This window comes from Rhodotorula graminis (assembly GCF_001329695.1).
Source record: "Rhodotorula graminis WP1 unplaced genomic scaffold RHOBAscaffold_4, whole genome shotgun sequence".
NCBI lineage: Eukaryota > Fungi > Basidiomycota > Microbotryomycetes > Sporidiobolales > Sporidiobolaceae > Rhodotorula > Rhodotorula graminis.
In genome coordinates this window covers 741,302-761,659 of record NW_017264931.1, presented here as the reverse complement: position 1 = coordinate 761,659, position 20,358 = coordinate 741,302, and the positions used below count along the sequence as shown (strand labels likewise).

General features: G+C 70.1%; 4 protein-coding genes across 4 annotated transcripts; 3 read left to right on the top strand and 1 right to left on the bottom strand.

The window, feature by feature from the left end:
* Window positions 1–9,713: 9,713 nt before the first annotated feature.
* RHOBADRAFT_35048 (uncharacterized protein) lies at window positions 9,714–11,838 on the top strand. Its single transcript, XM_018413251.1, has 6 exons — window positions 9,714–10,168; window positions 10,237–10,464; window positions 10,544–10,622; window positions 10,686–10,762; window positions 10,839–10,995; window positions 11,060–11,838. Exons 1-6 carry the CDS (start codon window positions 9,758–9,760, stop codon window positions 11,536–11,538), a joined length of 1,431 nt encoding a protein of 476 aa, XP_018272460.1. The 5' UTR covers window positions 9,714–9,757; the 3' UTR covers window positions 11,539–11,838.
* A 2,561-nt stretch (window positions 11,839–14,399) lies between these two features.
* RHOBADRAFT_13283 (uncharacterized protein) lies at window positions 14,400–16,342 on the top strand (the record flags this gene model as incomplete). Its single annotated transcript, XM_018412135.1, has 8 exons — window positions 14,400–14,644; window positions 14,736–15,009; window positions 15,077–15,133; window positions 15,208–15,441; window positions 15,548–15,668; window positions 15,746–15,921; window positions 16,005–16,160; window positions 16,250–16,342. The coding sequence occupies 8 exons, from the start codon at window positions 14,400–14,402 to the stop codon at window positions 16,340–16,342; spliced, it is 1,356 nt and encodes a 451-aa protein (XP_018272459.1).
* A 653-nt stretch (window positions 16,343–16,995) lies between these two features.
* On the top strand, window positions 16,996–18,777 carry RHOBADRAFT_35046 (uncharacterized protein; the record flags this gene model as incomplete). The annotated part of the gene is made up of 2 exons (XM_018413250.1): window positions 16,996–17,614; window positions 17,687–18,777. The coding sequence occupies 2 exons, from the start codon at window positions 16,996–16,998 to the stop codon at window positions 18,634–18,636; spliced, it is 1,569 nt and encodes a 522-aa protein (XP_018272458.1). The 3' UTR covers window positions 18,637–18,777.
* Window positions 18,778–18,899: 122 nt separating this feature from the next.
* On the bottom strand, window positions 18,900–20,028 carry RHOBADRAFT_42739 (uncharacterized protein; the record flags this gene model as incomplete). The annotated part of the gene is made up of 7 exons (XM_018414105.1): window positions 18,900–18,926; window positions 18,996–19,058; window positions 19,158–19,279; window positions 19,462–19,546; window positions 19,680–19,705; window positions 19,837–19,879; window positions 19,990–20,028. 7 exons carry the CDS (start codon window positions 20,026–20,028, stop codon window positions 18,900–18,902), a joined length of 405 nt encoding a protein of 134 aa, XP_018272457.1.
* Between the last annotated feature and the right edge of the window lie 330 nt (window positions 20,029–20,358).

Below are 20,358 nucleotides of genomic sequence, written 5' to 3'. Positions count from 1 at the left end.
GACCGACCTCGCCCAGACGACGCACGTCACCGTCACCGAGGACGACGTCGAGCACGCGACGCAGCAGCGCTCGGCCGGCACCGACGCCCTCCTCCCGCCGATCCGCAACCGCCCCGGCATCAAGCGCGCCCTCAACGCCGCCCTCGCTCGGTTCCCGGCGTTCGCGCGCATCAAGAGCACGCGCACGACGGCGAGCACCAACTCGGAGGAGACGGCCGGCGTCGCGACGGCGCACGAGCGCGACCGCGAGCGCGAGCAGCGCAGCCGCAGCAAGAGCAACAGCTCGACGGGCCACAGCGTCGGCGGCGGCGAGGGCCACGGCGGGCCGGGCACGGGCTCGAGCACGCTCGTGAGCGACTCGCCCGCGTCGGGCAGCGTCAGCCGTCAGCCGAGCGACGGCGGCGCCAACTTTGAGCGGCGCGGCAAGTCGCGCGAGGGCGGCGGCGGCTTCGGCATGGACCTGCGGCGCATCATCAGCGGCGGGAGGGACGGCACGGGCCAATCGAGCGGGACGGCGAGCCCGGCCATGGGGAGCGGCCACCGCGGTGGGTGGGGCAACCGCTCGTTCCGCAAGACGCCATCCATGGAGCCGCACCCGCCGCCCGGCCTCCCCGAGCTGTCGCGGTCCATCTCGTCGTCGTCGGTCCTCGGCACGAGCCCGAACAGCGGCAACGCGAGCCGATCGCACTTCTCGCACCACTTTTTCGGCCGCAAGGTGTCGGACACCGAGCCGGCCGCCGCGCGCTCGAGCGCCTCGTCGTCGGCCATGCCGTCGCCGTCGGTCACTGCCGGTGGGCGCTCGTCGGGCTTCTCGTCGTCGCCGTGGGCCGGCAGCGACACCGAGTCGGCGGCCCAAGCGGCCAAGGGCGGGCGCTCGCTCTCGCGCATGCTGTCGCGCCTGCACAGCCACGGCGGTGCCGGCACACCGGGCAGCTCGTCGGCGACGTCGGCCAACGCGAGCGTGCGGTCGGGCCACAGCGGCGCGCGCCAGTTCTCGGGCTCGACCGACGGCGGCGGCAGCGACGACCACCACGGGTCGCAGCTGCACTCGCGCGTCGTCTCGGCCCAGTCGCTGTCGCCGGGCGTGTCGCCGCACGTCATCGAGCAGTACGAGGCGGCGGGCGCGACCCGGGACCAGTACGACGCGCTCGGCCGCCTCGTCGTGCAGCGCGGCAGCAAGGACCGCTCGGCGAGCGGCGCCAGCAGCGGCGACCGCCTGTCGTTCAAGGCCGGCCTCGACGCCGCCAAGGCCGAGCTCGACGCGACCGAGGACGACGACGGCCAGATCGACCTGACCGAGTTTGAATACTCGGACTCGGACGACGACCTCGACGACGACGACGACGACGACGACGACGACGACCTCGACGACTTTATGCAGCCGCCGCTCGCCCAGGGCAACCACCTGTCGGGCTGGAACTATCCCGGGTTCGCCGACTTCCAGATGGGTCCGCGCACGCCCTTGGCGACGACCGGCGCCGACGCCGGCACCGCCGCGACGTCCGCCGCCTACCTGTCGCCGACGCACACGCCGCCGACCGACGACGTCGAGCAAGGCGACGACGTCGAGGACGGCAAGGTCGGCCCGAGGTCGACGCCCGACGCCGCCGCGGCCAGCTCGCCGCCACCTGCGCCTGCTCAACCGCCGAGCCCGCCCTACGTGCCCTACGCCGACTCGGTGTCGTTCCAGCTGTGCCCGCTCGACCTCGACTTTGAGTCGCTCGGTTTTTACGGCTCGTCGTCGGCGCGCCGGAGCGAGGCGAGCGACGATCAGACGCCCATCGCCGCCGTGCCGGCGCACAGCGTCAACTCGCCCTCGGCGGCGGCCCTCTCTGCGGGCCTGCAGATCCCGATCCCGCCGCCGCCGACGCTCGCCGAGGCGTACGCGTCGAGCACGCGGTCGCGGTCGCCGCGCGACGGCAGCATCCGCGGCGTGTCGCTCGACCCGCCGAGCCCGCGCAAGGCGAGTGCCGCGCTCGACGCGTGGGGCGACGAGGACGAGGACGGCGACGAGGAAGAGATCCTCGTCGTGCCGAGGCGCAGGAGGGCGGCGACGCTGCAGGGCCTGGGCGGCGTCCCGACCCTCGCCTCGTTGATCTTTCCTTCCCCTCCTCTCCCACCCCTCTCTCTCCCCCTCCCTTCCTCACTCGCATCCATCCGTGTTGAACCCCTTCCCCGTTCCTTCGCACCCCCTCTAGATCTGTACCCTCTCCTCGCGTCGTTTATCTCGTTTCTGTCCTCGAGCCTCTCCCCCTCTCTCGCGCTCCGTGGAGCCTCTCGCCTTGCAGGGGTCGATCCCCTCCCCTCCTCTCGTTCGCTTTCGCCCTGTTGACAATGAGTAGACCGTCTCGCCTTTTCGTCGTCCCTCGTCACTGTGAAAGACAAGATCCGGCTCGAGGTGGGGCGAGCGAGCCTGCTCCTCTACCATGGCCGCGCTCCTCATGCGCACAAGGCTAGCGGGTGCGCACATGCTGCAGCGCGCCCGCCGAGCACTGTGCAGCTGCCCTGGCCAGGCCACCGATCATGCTCGAGCCGCCTCGTCTCGGCCTCGTTCGCGGCTCTGTCCTCGCCCCTTCACCGCTCTACACACCGCACCCTCGCCTGTCTAGCGCGCCTCGCACGCTCCAGGACCCACCGCACGTCGCCACCATGCCCGCCTTTGCCGCGCTGCACGCGCTCCTGTCCTTCACCCTCGCCCTCATCGCGTCGAAGCTCGTCGTCGGCCAAGCAGGGTGGGAGGGCGTCGGGACCTGGACGACTGGACCGGGAGGACCTCTGACTGGGCCTGTGAGTCCTCTCGCACCCTTCCTCGCGCCCGCACGAGCTCCCCTGCACCCCTCAGTCGCGCGTCGCCAAGCCCACGACCTCCACCTCGACTTGCGTGACGACTGGGCGACCTGCGGCCCCAGGACAGCGGGACCCGCGCTGCGAATACCTGTGCACACGAGCTGACCCTTCTCTCACGCGCGCAGACCTTCGGCGTCCCATATGTGCGTCCCCCTCCTCCCCCTCTCTCCTCTCCTCGCGCCAAGTTGGCTGACTCGCGTCTGCCCCCATCCTTCGCCTCGCAGAACAACTCGTTCTCGTACCCGAACGTGTCGGGCTACAGCTTCTCGTTCACCGAGGACGGCTACTTCGAGCAGGCCCAGTTCACGTGGAACGCCAACGCGACGGACCCGCACTGCATCGAGGCCGTCGTCATCTGGCAGCACGGCACGTACGAGGTCCTCGGTAACGGCTCGATCACGACCAACTCGTCCGTCTTTGCTGGTGACGGCCGGATCCAGGTGCGTCGCCGCCCCCCTTTCTTCCTCCTCTTCTCCCGCCCCGACCGAGATCCTTCCTCTCTACAAGATCCTCTGCCTGACGCCCGTCTCCCTCGCACAGGTCCAAAACGCCTGCAAGGCCGTCTCGTCTATGTACGACTACTACTCGCAGGCGGGCCTGTACCGGTCGTGGACCGTGAGTCCGTGGCGCGGCAAGACGATGCTCCGGCTCTCGCAGTGTGCGTCCTCGCTCTCTACCTATGCCGCACTCGCCGGCACCGACCGTCGACGTACTCGTCGGCGGTCGACGTGCGGCTGGTCGAGTATGAAGATCGAAGCGGGCTCTGGGCCTCTCCCTGCAGCGCTGACGGGTCTCGCACGTCCGCGCAGTTGATGGCGCCCTCATGCCCCGACTGTACCTCGTCTCGGACTCGCCGACCGACTTCATGTTCCCGACACAATGGCTCACGTGAGTCCCTTCTTCCTTCCTGCGGAACGAGCCGAGCCGACCTGACCTGACCCTCGCTCCCCCTCTCCCTCGCCGCGCAGGAACACGTCGGCCGACACCTGGGTCCTCTGAGGGTCTTGTCGTCGACGAGCTCGAGTCGTTCTCGAACCGTTTAGAGCTTGTCGTAGCTCCCTCGTCGCCCTCCCTCCCCCCTCCATAGTCCATAGACGCACGTGGGGAAACGGCCATCTCGCACAGGGTCGTCGTCCAGAAAGAGAGCACGAGCGTGCACAGTACATCTTTGAAAGCCGGTTGCAAGCAACGAGAGTACGGCTCGAGCGAAAGAAGGGCCGAGTGACTGTGTCGCCCCGTCGAGAGGAGGAGCAACGAGCCGCTCGCTCCCTCTGCTCCAGCTCACGGCGCAGCTGCGCGCGTGCACCACCTCAGCACCACCGACCAGAGCCTCGTGACCCAGCAAGACTGCCAGGTGCGTCGCACAGCTCGCCCTGCGCCCGCACGCCCACTCACCGTCCCCACTCGTCGCCTCTTGCAGCTCAAGCCTACTCGATCCTCGACCCGCACGAGCGCCTGCGCCTGCCTGCGCCAGCTGTCAGCGATGGCAGAAGCGCCTCGCCGCAGGGCAGAGCAGCAGTGCTCGCCCTCACTCAGCCCTCCTCCTCCTCCTCCCGCCTCATCGTCCCTCCACGGTTCCGGCCCGTCGCTCGACTCGCACCTCGGCCAGGCCAACCGGGACACGCCGAGCGAGGACTACCGCTCGATCGAGCACGGCGCCGCGCACTCGTACACCCGCCGCGGCCCCTCCTCGACCACCGCTCCCCCGCCCCTCCCGTTTCGGCGCAGCCTCGCCGCGGGCCACCCTTCCTCGACGCCGACTTCGCCCACCGCCTACGAGCCGCCGCAGTACACGGCACGACTCGCCCAGAGTGTCGACGCCACCGCTAGCGGCGCCGGCTCCTCGTCGGTCGACTCGCCCTCGCGCCCGTTCGTCGGCAGCTCGTCGCGCCAAGTCGCAGCGACCCCGCCACGCACATCCGCGGCGCGCGCCTCGACCACGACGTCGCAGTCGTCCTTCGCTCGTGACGAAGCGGACGCATCGGCGCGCAGCCCAAAGTCGAGCAGCGGCTCGTCGTCGACGAGGCGGCGTCCCGCACCGCTCGACTTCTCGCGCGAGCAGGTGTCGCCCAGGTCGCCCGTCGTCGAGCTCGTGTTCGGGTCCGACGCGCGCCCGCCGCAGCTCCCGGCCGAGGCCATCTCGCCGCGATCGAGGGTACCGCCGCGCCGACCGCTCGACGGCGACGAGGAGCGCGACAGCCTGTCGGGCCTCATCTCGTTCGACCCGTCGAGCTCGCCCGTCATCGACACGGCGATCCCGTCGGGCGCCCTGAGCCTCTCGGACGAGTTCGCCGACGGCGTCGGGCGCGCACGCGCGCGCGACGACCCGCCCAGGTCGGGCTCGTCGTTCCTGTCGTCGTCGATGCCGGCCTCGGCGGCGCACCCGCCGTACCACCCGCCGGGCGTGCTGTCGTCGTCGACGTACGACGGCGCGCGACAGCAGCACGGGCTCGGGCTCGGGCTCCCGTTCTCGATGTCGGCGCACGCCGGCCTGTCGTCGCTCGCCATCCCGCCCACCTCGGCCGCCTTCCCCGCCGGCGCCCAGCCCGTCGACTCGAACCCGTCGTCGCCCGCTGCAGCGTCGACGAGCGCGTACCGCAGCCCCATCGCTGGACCGCGCGACCCGCACCGGAGCAGCGTCAACCTGAGCCCGGCCGTCGACCGAGGTCAGCTTATCGGGCTCGGTGAGCTCGCGACGCCGAGGTGGACGAGCGGTGTTCTCGAGAAGCGGTGGGGCGCGCCGACGAGCGAGGATCGGAGGGGCAGCGACGAGACGAGCTTGATCTATGCCGTCGACCCGGTGGTGCGTCGCTCTCTCTCTCTCTCCGCGTCTGCCCCCTCGAACCCCCGTCCTGACATACGTCTCTATGTGCGCAGCCCGCCATCCACGCCAGCACGCCGCTCGGCCAGTCGCCGACCGTCTCGCGCCCCGGCGCCGTCCGCCAGCCCTTTGCTCGCGCGCCCTCGTACGACTCGCCCAACCGCCCTTTCGCCCAAGCCGGCGCGACAGCCCTTCACCCGCCACCTGTGCCCCTCCTCCCGTCGTCGGCTTCCTCGGCGACGATCGCCCTCGACGCCTCGCCCGCCGCGCTCCTCAACTTTGCCGCCTCGGACCAGCGCCCGCAGCACGGGTTCGGCCCGCTCGACTTCTCGGCCGCGCCGCACAGTGCCGCCCTGTCGTCGTACTCGTTCGACCAGCAGCCGTTGCAGCTCGACGAGGCGACGCCGGTCGAGTCGGACGTGCCGCGTCGAAGGAACAGCTCGCGGCGCAAGAGCGCGGCGTCGTCCTCGGCGCCGAGCTCGGCGGGCATCGGTCGCACGTGGACGCTCGGGCAGGCCGCTGCCGAGGGCGACATGGTCGGGCTCGGCTTTGACCACGAGATCGCGTCGCCAACCGAGCACTCGCGGCGCGTGTCGGGCGGCGGCAGCAGTTCGGCGGCGAGTGGGAGTGCGGCGAGGAAGGGCGCGAGGGGCATGTCGCTCGACGGCAAGACGAGCGCCAAGCAGTTGCGGCGACAGTCGTCCGGCAAGGCGACGTTCGCCCACCTCCCGCCGTCGCCCGCAGCGTCGAACGCGTCGCACGTGTTCGCCACGCAGCTCGACAGCGGCGACGTACCGACCGTTCCTCCGCTCGCCGGATTCCCCTCCTCCCCTGCCGCACCGCCACACGTTCCTCCCGCACCAACCTCGAGCACCACCACGCCGGGTCGGACACCCGACCACGCTCGCCTCTCGCGCCACTCGTTCCACTCGCACCACTCGTCGCCTTCCATCGTCGCCGCGTCGATCTTGCGCCACACTCGCGAGGTCGAGGGCGTCGACGTCGACATCGAGCGCGCCGCCGCCGTCGACGAGGGCACGGCCGCCGCGCTCGCCAAGCTCGACGGCCTGAGCTCGCCGCGCATGTCGCGCATCTCGTCGACGACGACGCCAGCGCCTGCCGCAGCGGCTGAGCCGCGCAGCCGCAAGACGAGTCGCAACACGGGCGACCTCGCGGCGTCGACGAGCTCGAGGCGCGACTCGAGCCAGAGCTCGGCGAGGCGACGGGTGCGCACGAGCACGGGCGACTCGGGTGCGACGAAGGACGGCGACCTGAGCTCGGCGGCCAATTCGCGCCAGGCGAGCAGGGCCGCGAGCCCGCTCCCGCCGCAGCCGGCCCTCCCGTCGCCGTCGCTGCACGCCGTCACCAAGTCGCCGCTGTCGGCGTCGGTGGCGAGCATGCCGTCTATGTCGACGACGACGAGCCGGGTCGCCGCGCAGAACCGCCTCGCGTCGTCGACGCAGTCGGCGCCCGTCGACGTGCCGTTCCCGGCCTCGAGCCCGTTCAAGCGCGGCTCGTCGTCGTCGGCCACCGGCACCTCGGTCTCGGCCGTCGGCTCGCACGACTCGACGTCGGCGACGTCGTTCGCGACGCGCTCGCCGGCGAGCAAGTACCGCCGCTCGAGCGCCGGCAGCGACGTGTCGTCGATCCACAGCGCCGGCGACGGGCGGCCTGCGCTCGACCGCAACGCGAGCGCCGAGTCGGTCAGTCGTACGGCCGACATCCCGCCCGTGCCGCCGCTCCCGAAGGACTGGGAGACGTACCGTCCGGCGGCGAGCACGGCGGCGCAGCAGCAGCAGCAGCAGGGCCAGGGCTCGCCGAGGCCGGACGAGGTGGCGGCACACGGCGCGCACGGCCTGCAGGCGCCGCCGATGATGGCGACACGCACGACGTCGAGCAGCGGGCGCAGCACGGCGGGCGAGTCGTCGCTCCCGGTCGCGACCACGGCGTCGGGCGGGTCGAGCCGGCGCAAGTGGAGCATCTCGAGCGCGTTCCACAAGGCGACGAGAAGCCCCAAGGTGCAGCAGTCGCCGTCGACGTCGTCGTCGTCGGGCGGCGTCAAGGAGTCGTCGTCGTTCGGCGACCTGCAGTCGGCGGCCGGCAAGCGCATGCGCACGACCTCGTTCGGCCAGTCAAACCTTCCGCGCCGACTCGCCGCCTCGACGAGCAACCTGTCGTCGATGTCCAACTCGTCGAGCATGCCGCCGCCGGCGCTGCACGGCTCGACCGCGAGCACGACCAGCTCGCTCGGCCGCAACAGCCTGCGCGGCAGCGCCCAGGTGCCGCCGTTCCTGCGGCAGCGCACCTCGAGCCAGAGCAGCAGCAGCACGACGCGCACGGCACAGCGCAACGGCCAGGCCGGCGACGACACGGCGACCATGGCGCCACCTCCCGCCGTCGTCACGACCAGCCCGGGCCGGTCTCGCTCGAGCCTCATCAACCCTCGTCGCACGCCGTCGTCGGGCATCCCGTTCTTCTCGCGCAAGGGCTCGAACAGCGACGTCTCGGCCACGACCCCGTCGCCCAACCCGGACGGCGGCGAGCCGTTCTCGACGCCCTCGTCGTCCGACAAGGGCGGCAGCGGCGGCCGCAAGTCGATCCTCGGCCTCAACTTCCTGCGCTCGGGCGGCTCGAAGCGCGACAAGGAGAAGGGCATGCTCTCGCCGCCGTCGTCGACACGGTCCACCTTCTCGGTCGCGTCGACCGGGTCGGGCGCGTCGGCGTCGTCAAGCCCTGCCGCCGCAAGGCAGGTCGAGGCCGACGAGTTCGGCCGACGGGCCAGCCTTGCGACACCAAAACGGTCCGGCTCTCTCCTGCGCAAGCGCGGCAAGGTGCGTCCCCGAGCTCGCACGACGTGTCTCGACCCTTCCCGCCCTCGACTGACTCGTCTTCCTCCCCACGCAGACGCTCAGCTCGGCCGACCAGGGCGACGTCTTCCGTGGACCCGAGCCCGTCCAGCTTCCGCCGATGCAAGTCCACCCTCTGCCGCCGTCGACGCGCCGTCTCGACCCGCTCAAGGCGTCGGGCCCCAAGCTGTCATCGGCGCCGGCGAGCTCGCTCAACACGCCCCGTACCCGCACGAGCCGCCTCCAGGACTCGGTCAAGGCCAACCTGCCGACCATCGCGGGCTCGCCGTCGACGCACGGCCTGCTCGGTGCCGGCAGCAGCACGTCGAGCTCGACCGACCCGTCGCCGACCGGCACCCCGCCGCCCAAGTCGCAGACGCCGACTCGCATCCCTCGACTCAACGCCCGGGCGTCGCCCACGAGTCGCTCGCTGGTCGGCAAGCCGGGCCCGCGTCGCGTGGGTTCGTTCAGCAGCCAGCTCGACGGCCAGCTGTCGTCGTCCGTGCAGCACCAGGGCGAGAACGACCTGGGCGAGTTCGGCATCGTCGCGTCGTCGCACGGCGGCAGCGGCGTGACGGCGACGTCGACGAGGCGCAGGCTCGACTCGGAGGCGACGTCGCAGATCCCGCGCAGCCGGAGCAGCACGTCGCGGGCGTCGTCGGCCAGTCGTGCGCCGTCTGCCTCGCTCGAGCCTGTCTCGTTGTCGTCGCGCATCGGCACGGTCGTCCCTCGCGAGCGACGCGCCCCCGCCACCGCCACCGACCTCGACAAGCGCACGCCGGCGGCGACACCGCTCCGCAACGCCCAGGCTCGGGTCCCGTCGCTCTCGGCGTCGACCTCGCGCCTGTCGTCGTCGCAGCGTGCGTCGGCCGACGTGTCTGCAGCGTCGTCGTCGGCGACCGTCACGGCGTCGTCCCGCCGCAGCCTTCCCAAACCGGGCGAGCTGTCGTCGTCGACCTCTCGCCGCACGTCTGTGCCCGCCCAGTCGGTCGAGCCCGCGTCGTCGTCGCGGTCGACCCGCACCCTGTCGAGCAAGATGGCGATCCCGACCCGAGTGAGCAAGTCGGCGACGGGCAGCGCTCGCCCGACCTCGGGCGCGACCGACTCGGGTCGCTCGTCGGCGGCGAGCGGCACGTACGTCGACGAGGACGAGGCGCGCGCCGACGAGGAGATGGCGGCGTACGTGCGCCGCCAGTGGTCCAAGAAGGTCGCCGCCGGCACGCCCGAGGACACGGTCCGCAAGATGTTCGAGTTCCCGGCGCCGACCGACCCGCTCCCGCCTCTGAGCCCCGACGACGCCGTGTCGCTGTACTCGCGGTACCTGTCGCCGTACGAGCGCGACGAGATCGCCGAGTACCGTCAGGTGTACTTTGTCGGCCCCAACTGCGACAAGAAGCCGGCGACCAAGGAGGTGACGACCAACAACCACGGGTTCGACGACGAGCGCGGCGACTACCTGCTCGTCATGCACGACCACATCCAGTTCCGGTACGAGGTCGTCGGCGTCCTCGGCAAAGGCTCGTTCGGCCAGGTCCTCGAGTGCCGCGACCACAAGACGGGCGACATGGTCGCCGTCAAGATCATCCGCAACAAGAAGCGCTTCCACCACCAGGCCCTCGTCGAGATCAAGGTGCTCGAGAACCTCGTCAAATGGGTCCGTCCACTGTTCCCCCCTCTCCCACTGCGACGGCATGCTCACCTCTCCCTCGTCCTCGACCGCAGGACCCGGACGAGAAGCACTTTGTCATCCGCATGGTCGAGTCGTTCACGTTCCGCGGCCACCTGTGCATCGTGACCGAGCTCTTGAGCATCAACCTGTACGAGCTCGTCAAAGCCAACAGCTTTGCGGGCTTCTCGACCGTCCTCATCCGCCGGTTCGCCGTCCAGATCCTCCAGTCGCTCTCGCTCCTGCGGCACCACCGCGTCATCCACTGCGACCTCAAGCCCGAGGTGCGTCCCATCTTTCGCTCGCCCTCTTTCCCTCTCACCCGCAGCACCCGCTCACCTCGCCCTCCTTGTCGCCCCGCAGAACATCCTCCTCAAGCACCCGGCCAAGAGCGGCATCAAGGTCATCGACTTTGGCAGCAGCTGCTTCGAGAACGAGAAGGGTGCGTCGCCCGGCCCTTCCTCTCTACCCGAGAGCTTCACTCACTCTCGCCCTCACTCCTCAGTCTATACGTACATCCAGTCGCGCTTCTACCGCTCGCCCGAGGTCATCCTCGGCAGCAACTACACGATGGCCATCGACGTGCGTCCTCTCCTTTCCTCCCTCCCTCTCTCTCTCTCCATGTCCGTTACTGACCCGTTCCCCCCCTGGCCGACAGATCTGGTCTCTCGGCTGCATCCTCGCCGAGATGTACACGGGCTACCCGATCTTCCCTGGCGAGAACGAGCAGGAGCAGCTCGCGTGCATCATGGAGATCATGGGCGTCCCGGACAAGTACCTCGTCGACCGCAGCTCGCGCAAGCGCCTCTTCTTCGGTGCGTCCCTCCATCGTCTCGCTCTCGCAGACAAGAGCGCTCATGCTCAGCGTCCTCGCAACAGACTCGACTGGTGCGCCTCGTCCCGTCGTCAACTCGAAGGGCCGCCGACGCCGACCATCCTCGAAGAGCCTCGCCGCCGTCCTCAAGTGCGACGACGACCTCTTCGTCGACTTTATCGCCAAGTGCCTCGCGTGGGACCCCGAACGTCGCCTCAAGCCCGACCAGGCGATGCGCCACCCGTTCGTCGCCGGTGCGCGGGCGCACGCCGTCCAGAGCACCATCCCGTCGCGCTCGTCGCGCTCGTCGTCGGCGCTCACGTCGTCCACGTCGAGCGGCCGCCAGGCGAGCTACGGCGCCGGGTCCGGGTCGTCACCGAGCATCTCGACGCCGATGAAGAAGGCGGCGGCGCCCTCGAGCGTGTCGACGGCGCCGACAGCCCGTACGCGCACCATGTCGTCGGCGACGGCGACGGCGATCGGAACGTCGCGGTACTCGACCAAGGCGAGCCTCCCTGCGTCGTCGCGCTACGCCAAGGCCTGAACATGCGCCTGTCGAGCTCGTCGTCGCCGTCCCTCAGCCTTGCCCTCGCCGCAGGTCCTTCTCCTCCTCCTCCTCGTCCCACCCTCTCGCCTGCTCTTGGCCCACCCGCAACCTTCTCCTTCTCGTTACCCCTTTCGCAACCCTCGCATTCCCTCCCTCGCCTGTCCGAGCCCGTCGTTCTAGGATCTCTGTCCCCACTTTCCCGCCTCTGTGTGCGCTCCTCGTCGAGCTGCCGGTCCCTCTCACTCTCTCTCTCTTTGTACAACTCTCGCTCGTGCAACCTGGGACTATGAGCAGGTGCGTTGCGCAGGCGAGTACGAGAGAAGGAAGAGCCGTTCTGGCGATAGGTGGTCGGCGGACGCCGATGACGACGAGGAGAGGGTGCACAGTAGCTCGGCAGGGCGGCTTTGCGAGGGCCCGTCAGAGTCGCACACTGCGAACGCGTAGCTCGCACACAAGCTCGGCTCCAGTGCAGGCGGACGAGGAGAGCGAGAGAGGCAGCGCGTCGTCTCGCGCCAGAATCTGTTTGACCACACACCGCTCCTCGCCACCACTTGCCCAGGATGGAGCCAGACGACGCGCACAGCGTAGCATCGTCCTCTCTGTCGTCCCTCACGCCGTCGCCCGCCCGCCACGACTCGTCGTCACCGCTCCGCAAGCGTCCTCGCCTCTCATCAGCGTCACCTCCTCCCCCGACCCTCCCACCCAACACCAGCCCGCGTGAACTGCCAGCCGCCGCCCCGACCAGCACCCATGCCTTCGACGACCTCCTCGACGGCCTCGGCGACGACGACTTCCGCATGTTGCCCTCGTCCGATCCGGCAGCCTCGGGCCATCGACCCGCACCACCACCCGCTGCCGGCAACGACCCGGGCGAGGCCACGAGCGCCACCATGACGGCCGACGACGCCGACCTGAGCGCAGCAGAAGGCGCCGCAGACGACTCGGGCTTGGGCTTGCTCGCCGATGTCGAGCGCGACAAGGGCGGCGGCAGCAGGCGCCGCAGCGCCGACCTCGACGACGCCGACGCCGAGGACAACGAGTTCGAGGGCGACGACATGTGGCTCGAGCTCGACGGCGTCGCAGTCGGCTTCGACCAGCCCGACACGTTCCCGAGCTCGGCGTTGTCGCTCGCCCCGCTCCGCCACGACGACCACCCGACGCACGACGCCCGGCCGCAGCCGCCGCCACCGCCGCCGCACCACGCGGAGCCGCGCCTGAGCGACTTTGGGTTCGCGAGCGTCGACCCGGCCATGTCGCTCACGGGCGGCGGCCTCTTCTTCGCGACGCGCAAGCCGTTCGTCATCTCGAACCAGGCGTTGCAGCGCGCGCGCGCTATCATGGCCGCCGCAGATGCCGAGCCCGAGCCCAACATGGCGACCGCCTCGTCCCGCGCGGGCCCACCAGCTCGCACGTCCACGCCTCTCGCTCGGCCCGGCTCGGCGGCACCCGTCGCGAGCACGTCCTCGCCCATCCCGGCGCCGCGTCCTGTACCGCCACCCGCATTCGCCGGCTTCCAGAGCGGCGCAGGGCGCGCGTTCCAGATGCCGAGCGAGGAGGCCCTCGAGCGCACCAAAGCGCGCTTCGACAGGCCCGACACGCCGGGCCAAGCGCCGGCCAAGCGCGAGCGCAACCCGCTGCGGCCGCTCGCGAGGGCGACCGAGCCGTCGAGTGACGTATTCGAGGGCTCGCCGGCGCCGGCACGCGCTCGTCCACCGTCTCGTCCCGCGTCGGCGTTCGCGCTCGCGCCGCCAGCGCCGCGCCCCGAGGGCGCCGCCCTCGCGCCGCCCTCGTCGCTCCTCGTCGACGGTGCCGAGGGCTGTGACAGCCCGACGACGAGGCGCTCAAAGGCGAGTAGCGCAGCGTCGGGCGCGAGCAGGGACGGGAGCAGGCCGGGCTCGCCGAGGCGGGCGCCGCTGCAGCCCGTCAACGGCCCGGCGGCGGACGTCTTTGGCGAGGGAGACGAGGGTCACGACGACCAGGGCTCGTCGACGACGCTCCACTCGTCCTCGCCGCCGCCGACGCGTGCGGCCACCCCTCCTCGGCCCGCCGCGGCAGCCCTCGCTCCTCCCGCACCAACAGCCCCAGCGCTCGCCGCGCTCATCCCCGTCCGCCCTCCCGCACCGACTCGCCCCGTCACGTTCCGCCCCCCGATGCTCGCCTCGACCTCGACGCCCTCGCGCCCGACAAGCTCGACGCCGCTCCGCCCTTTCGCCCAGCCCGCCTCGACCCCTTTCCGCTCGTCGACCTCGACCCCGGCGCCCGTCTTCCCGCCGCAGAACAAGCGCCTGAACCTCGGCATGACGCCGCGCAACAAGCCGTTCCACCTCGCCAACACGCAGGGCGCGGCGGCGAGCCCGGCGGGGGCGGGGGCGAGGGGCGCGAGTACGGGCGTCAAAGCGTTCGTGTCGCCGTTCAGGGGCGGGCAGAGGCCCCCGGGCCTGACGGCGATGGGCCTCAAGGACAAGGCCGGCGCGCCGGCGTCGTCGTCGTCGAGGGGAAAGGCGGCGGCGGTCAAGGCGGGCTCGAGCACGGTCAAGGCGCCGGCGTCGGCGGCGAGCACGAGTGCGGCGGACGTCGCGAGGAGGGACCGCGTCAAGGTGTTTGAGCTCGACGGTGCGCCCACCTCTCGCATCCTCGTCCTCCTCGAAGGACGACCCAGCCTGACGAACCTCTCCCACTCGGCAGCTGTTTCGGTCGAGCGTCACCCGCTCGGCAACTTCGGCATGCACCCGCAGATGCACTTCTACGAGGCTGCCGAGGCCGTCGGCGTGTGCGTCCCCACTTTCGCCTCCCCGAGCATCCCTCGAGTGTACTGACAAGCCCTCGAGACCGCGCGCAGCCCCAAGGAGGTCCTCGACATGAGCTCGACGTCTGGCCTGTCGTACACGTTCTCTCGCGGCCGAGGCGTCTCGGACGCGTTCGCTGCGCTGCAGGCCGTCGTCGCGTCGCGCGTCCCGGACGAGAAGGACCTCGTCACGCTCACGTGGGTCAAGAACCACTGGAAGCTCATCCTGTGGAAGGTCGCGAGCTACGTCCGCTCGAGACCCGACCTCCTCGGCGACTGGTGGACGTTCGAGCGCGTCGTCGAGCAGCTGCGGTACCGGTGCGTCCCTTCTCTCTCTCTCTCTCCCTCGTCCCTTCCGCCCTCGCTCAAGTTGCCTCGAGACTGACTTTTTTCCTCTTGACGTGCACAGGTACGAGCGCGAGATCAACCGCGCCGAGCGCTCGGCCATCAAGCGCATCCAGGAGCGCGACTCGCCCGCGTCGCTGCCCATGGTCCTGTGCGTCTCGCAGGTCCGGTGGGGCGACCCGCCCGACGAGGCCGACAACGGCTCGCTCGTCATCGTCGGCCTCGAGCTCACCGACGGGTGGTACCGCATCCGGACCAACGTCGACGCGACGCTCAAGCGCGCGTGCGAGAGGGGCAAGCTCGTCGTCGGGAGCAAGATTGCTGTCTCGGGCGCTAAGGTGCGTCCCTCCTCCTGCCCGCTCTCTCGCTCTCGCGCGCGCGCCTCCTGACAGGCCGCACACGCAGCTGGACAGCGTCACGACCGACGGCGTCGAGGTCCTCCAAGGGCTCCACTCGTCGACGGTGCGCACCCCGTCGCCTCTCTCTCTTTCTCCTCCTTCTTCGGGCACAGGCCCTGACGCCTCTCTGTCACACAGCTCGTCATCTCGGGCAACTCGACGTCGCTCGCGCCCTGGCACGCCACGCTCGGCTTCCGCCGCGAGCCGTTCGTCGCCGGCCTGAGCAGCCTCTCGCCCGGCGGCGGCCTCGTCCCGCTCGTCGACGTCGTCATTGACCGCGCGTTTGCGTGCGGCTTCATCGACTTGCGCAGGGGGAGGGGGACCGAGACGTGGGGCGAGGACGAAGAGCGCGTCCGGGCCGAGGAGTGGAAGGTGCGCCGGGCCTTCTCCCTCTCTCTCTCTTTCTCTACGCGTCCGCACGAGCGCCCGTACCTACCTCTTGACTCACTCTTCGCAGCGCGGTCGCAAGCGCATCGAGGCCAAGCTGTCGGACGAGGCCGAGTCGGGCGTCACGAGCGAGGACCAGCTCGTCGAGCTGCTGCGCGACGCGGCGAGTGCGCTCGAGCCTGTCGGGGTCGACTCGGGTCCTTCTCCCTATCGTACGTCCCTTCTCTCTCACACCTCTACTCGCCGTCGACCTTGCCTGACGCTTCGTGCGCACCTCCCTCGCCCGCAGCTGATGTCGAGCCCGACGAGGTCCTCGACCGCCTCGAGGGTGCGACCGCTTCTGCCCGCCGCAGCATGGTCCACCGCCTGTCTGCCGCCCAGGTCCCTGCCGTCCTCGAGCTCGCCATCGAGCGCGCGCGCGAGTCGCGCCACCGCAGCGTCGAGGACCTGCAGAAGGAGCTCGCCGTGCGTCTTCCGCTCTCCCTCTCCCCTTCCCCTTCCTCGTCCTCGCCCGTGTTCCTGACTTCAAAGGGCGCCCACGCCCGCAGGACAAGTACCCGCCGCGCGACATCCGGTGCTTCCGCATGGTGCGCGTCGGCGACGCGCGCGAGACGACCAAGCAGCCCGGCCGCTCGGCCCTCTTGACCGTGTGGGACGCCGACAAGTTTGGCGACGGCTTCTTTGACGTCGGGACGCGGTACCTCGTGCGTCCCTCGTTCTTCCTCTCTCTCTCTGTCTTCCTCTCGGGAGCTCTCGAGGGGCAGGCGCTCACAAGGACGCGGTGCGCACGCAGATCTCGAACCTGGTGCCCAAGGGGAGCTGGCGCCCGCAGGACCGCGAGGTGTCGCTCGCAACCCGGCGCGACTCGCGGTGGCGCAAGCTCTAGCCACCCTCTCTCGCGCTGTCCCTCGTCTCCCTCTCTCTCTCTCTGTCGCTTTCCTCTCTCGCCTCGCTCGCCGAAGCGAGCCGCAGTAGCAGTGCCATTGCTTGTTGTCATTCTAGCCGCATTCCCTTCCTTCCGCTCGAGAGTCGCCGTGTGTCGAGGAGGAGGTGGGGAGGCGAGGAGACGAGGGGGAGGGGGAGCATGGCGTGGGCGGGTGCTGCGGTGCGGAGGCGAGAGCGGCTGTGAATCGGGCATGCTGGTGGTGCCACGCAGAGTGTGTGACGCCGAGAGAGGGTGGCCACGAACGAGGAGACGACGACGCGCCTCGACGACCAACGACGCTCGCTCTCTGCCACCACCTCGCACACGCCCAGTCGCGCACCCAGCACGCTCAGCGACCTTCCACCACCAGCCCCGACCCGCCCAGCAGCTCGCCGACAGCCTGTGAGTCGCCCCCTCTCGTCATCCAACCCACGCGCCTCATCTCTCGTCGACCTCCGTGTGCGAGGCGTTGGCGCACTGTGCAGCCTTGCAGGGCACGCCTGGAACGCATTCCCGACCACCGCCGCTGACACAGTGCCCCCCACCTCGCAGACCGCACCCTCCCGTCACCGCCTCTCCCCTCCTCTCGCTCGCACCCTCGCCCACCAACGACCATGTCCGCCCCTGCCGCACACGACGTCGACGCACTCCGCAACAGCTGGACCAAGGCCGGCCAGGGCCACGTCTTCACGTTCTGGAACCAGCTCTCTCCCTCGGACCAGGCGTCGCTGTACCGCCAGCTCGAGTCGATCAACCCGACGCGGGTCAACGGCATCCACGCCGCCGCCCTCCAGGCCGACAAGGACGCCGCCGCGTCGACCGCCGACGACATCGAGCCTCCTCCCGCCGACCACTCCGAGTCGGTCATCGGTCGCGACCGCGACGCCGCCGAGTGGACCGCCGCCGGGCTCGCCGCCGTGCGCGAGGGCAAGGTCGCCGTCGTCCTCATGGCCGGCGGCCAGGGCACTCGCCTCGGCAGTTCGGCGCCCAAGGGCTGCTACAACATTGGGCTCGCGAGCGGAAAGAGCCTGTTCCAGCTCCAGGCCGAGCGCATCCGCCGCCTCGAGCTCAACGCCAACGAGGGCAAGACGAGCGCCGGTGACGGCGACAAGCAGGGCGAGGTCCCGTGGTACATCATGACGAGCGGGCCGACGCGCAAGCCGACCGAGGCGTTCTTCGAGGAGCACGACTATTTTGGCCTGCGCAAGGACAACGTCGTCTTCTTCGAGCAGGGTCCGTCCCCCTCTCTCTCTCTCTGTACTCGTCATTCCCAGCAGCCACACTGACACGATCCACCCTGCGCAGGCGTCCTCCCGTGCCTGACCGACGACGGCAAGGTGTTCCTCGACTCGCCCTCGTCGGTCGCGGTCGCACCCGATGGCAACGGCGGCCTGTACGCCGCCCTGCGCGCGCCCCTGTCGTCGTCGTCGGCGGTGGCCCAAGACGGTGCCCCGACCGTCCTGTCGGACCTCGCTCGCCGCGGCATCGCCTACGTGCACTGCTACGGCGTCGACAACTGCCTCGTGCGCGTTGCCGACCCGACGTTCGTCGGCTTCTGCGCGCAGCGCGACGCCGACTGCGGCGTCAAGGTGGTCAAGAAGACGGACCCCAAGGAGAGCGTCGGGGTCGTCGCCGTCAAACAGGGCAAGTACGCCGTCGTCGAGTACTCGGAGATCTCGCAGGCCATGGCAGAGCGCCGCCTCGACGACGACGCAAAGGGCGACGCAAAGGGCGACGCAAAGGGCGACCTCGCGTTCCGGGCCGCCAACGTCGCCAACCACTTTTTCTCGCGCGCGTTCCTCGAGCGCGTGTGCGCGCTCGACGAGAGCGACATGCCGTTCCACATTGCGCGCAAAAAGATCCCGCACGTCGACCTCTCATCGCCATCGGGCGCCGTGGTCAAGCCGACCTCGCCCAACGGCCTGAAGCTCGAGCTGTTTGTGTTTGACGTGCTCGCGTTTGCCGAGCGGTTCGCGCTCCTCGAGGTGGACCGCCGGCGCGAGTTTTCGCCGCTCAAGAACGCGCCCGGGTCGGGCGTCGACTGCCCAGAGACGAGCGTTCGGGACCTCGAAGCCGAGCAGCAAAGGTGGCTCGAGGAGGCCGGCGCGAGGGTCGAGCTGCCCGAGGGCGAGCGGGTCGAGCTGAGCCCGCTCGTGAGCTACGCGGGCGAGGGGCTCGAGCGCGTAAAGGGGCGCAGGATCGTCCGTGGGGGCGTCGTCGAGCGCGTCGAGGACCTCGATGCGCTGTGTGCGTAAGGATGTGCGCGCGCAACGGGGAGGGGGGGCGCGCAGGTCATGGACACTTCTCGGGCGGGGCGCGACGAGTTGTAGCTGTCGCACTCCCTCTCTGTCTCTCTCTCTCGATCGATCTCGCAACTGCAGGTCTCTCTACCTTCCTCTCGTCGTGTCAGTCCTTGTCCTCTTGAGAGGGACCGCGAGAGAAGAAGAACTGCCTGCCCACAGACGCACTTTTGGCATTGCGTCCCCCCGCCCCCTCGCCCGCCCTGCCGGCCCAACAGCTACAGCACCTCGCCCCCGTTTACGTCCTGTGTCACTCGAGAGTCAGTACCGGGCGTGTCGGGAGCGACAGAAGGACGAGGAGGAGGTCTCTGGACGCACAACTTGGCGTAGCGATCCTCGTCGAGGCGGTAACCAACGACGTGCCTCCGCCCGACCATCTGCGGGTGCATTACCGAGTTGTGCGTGTCAGTGCGCTGTCTGACTGTGCGCGGGAGCGCTGGGGGAAGCCCTGGGGCGGCTGGGAGACGGCGACAGACCTCGCCAATCTTGAAGATGCCGTAGGCTTCGATGGCGTACACGAGGACGCGCTTGTAGGCCCCGTTGCTCAGCATGGACCCCCACCACGACATGTTGGGCGCGTTGTGGGCAAACTGGCGGACTGAGGGAGCGGCGGGCGCGGCGAGAAGAAGGGAGGAGGGGGAGGAGGGGAAGGAGGGAAGGCGCAGGGACGGGTTGTGCGGGATCGGCGGGATCGGCGGGACGGTATGACAGAGAGAATGGCGGAAGACAGAGTCAGTGTCGTGCTCCCGAGGAAGAGGAAGAGAGAGAGAGAGGACGGACAGGTGTACGAGACCTGGGCGAACGACGGGGGCGACATCTTCTCGGCGACGTAGACCTGCTTGGCGAGCTCCTTTGCGACCTGGGCCTGTGTGCGGGTCGGTCGAGGGGGGGGCAAAGGTGCGAAAGGCGGTGGGGAGGTGAGGGAGTGATGAGGGAGGGTCGAGGGGAGGGGAGTCAGTCGTGGGTCGCCGCGACGACGAGGGGCGGTGGGGACGGACGTTGTACACGACGGGCTCGCGGTAGGCTGTGTGTCGGTGCGAGTGGTCAGTCGGTGTGCACATGCTCGAGGTCGTGCGCCGAGTGGAGCACGCCCGTGCGGCGTCACCCGACGACGAACCACGACGAGGCAGAGAGAGAGAGAGAGGGACGACGGACCGCCGAGGAGGTTCGAGACGCGGCTCGAGATGCCGTTGAGGGCCTTTGAGGCGACTGCTGAGCGGAAGCGGCGCCTGCTGGGCCTTTGTGGGCTGCGCCCTCTGCGGTGGCCTGGGCCGACGAGGCCGACGAGGACGACGAGGCGTGGCGGACCTGGGCGCGGAGAGCCGAGCGGGCAGTCGAGAAGAGCATGGCTGCTTGGGCGGTGCGGTCGGTCGGGGGCTAGGAGGGGGCGAGGTGGGAGGACGGGGCGGCGAGGCGACGAGGCTGCGGCTGGCGCGACCGAGGCGAGCTCTCTCTCCGTCCTCCTCTTCCCTCTTGCCTCCCTCCTACCTCTCACTCTCGACCCCCGCTGTCGTGCTCGTCTCTGCTACTCTCGCACTCCTCTCCCACCCTCTCTCTCCACTGCTCGGTCAGTCCCTCCCTCCCCTTCCTCTCTCCCTTCCCACGGCCACGACGAGAACGTTTCTTTCCCTTGAGCGGGCACCCAGCATGACTCGCTCTGCGCCCGCCCGCCTATGT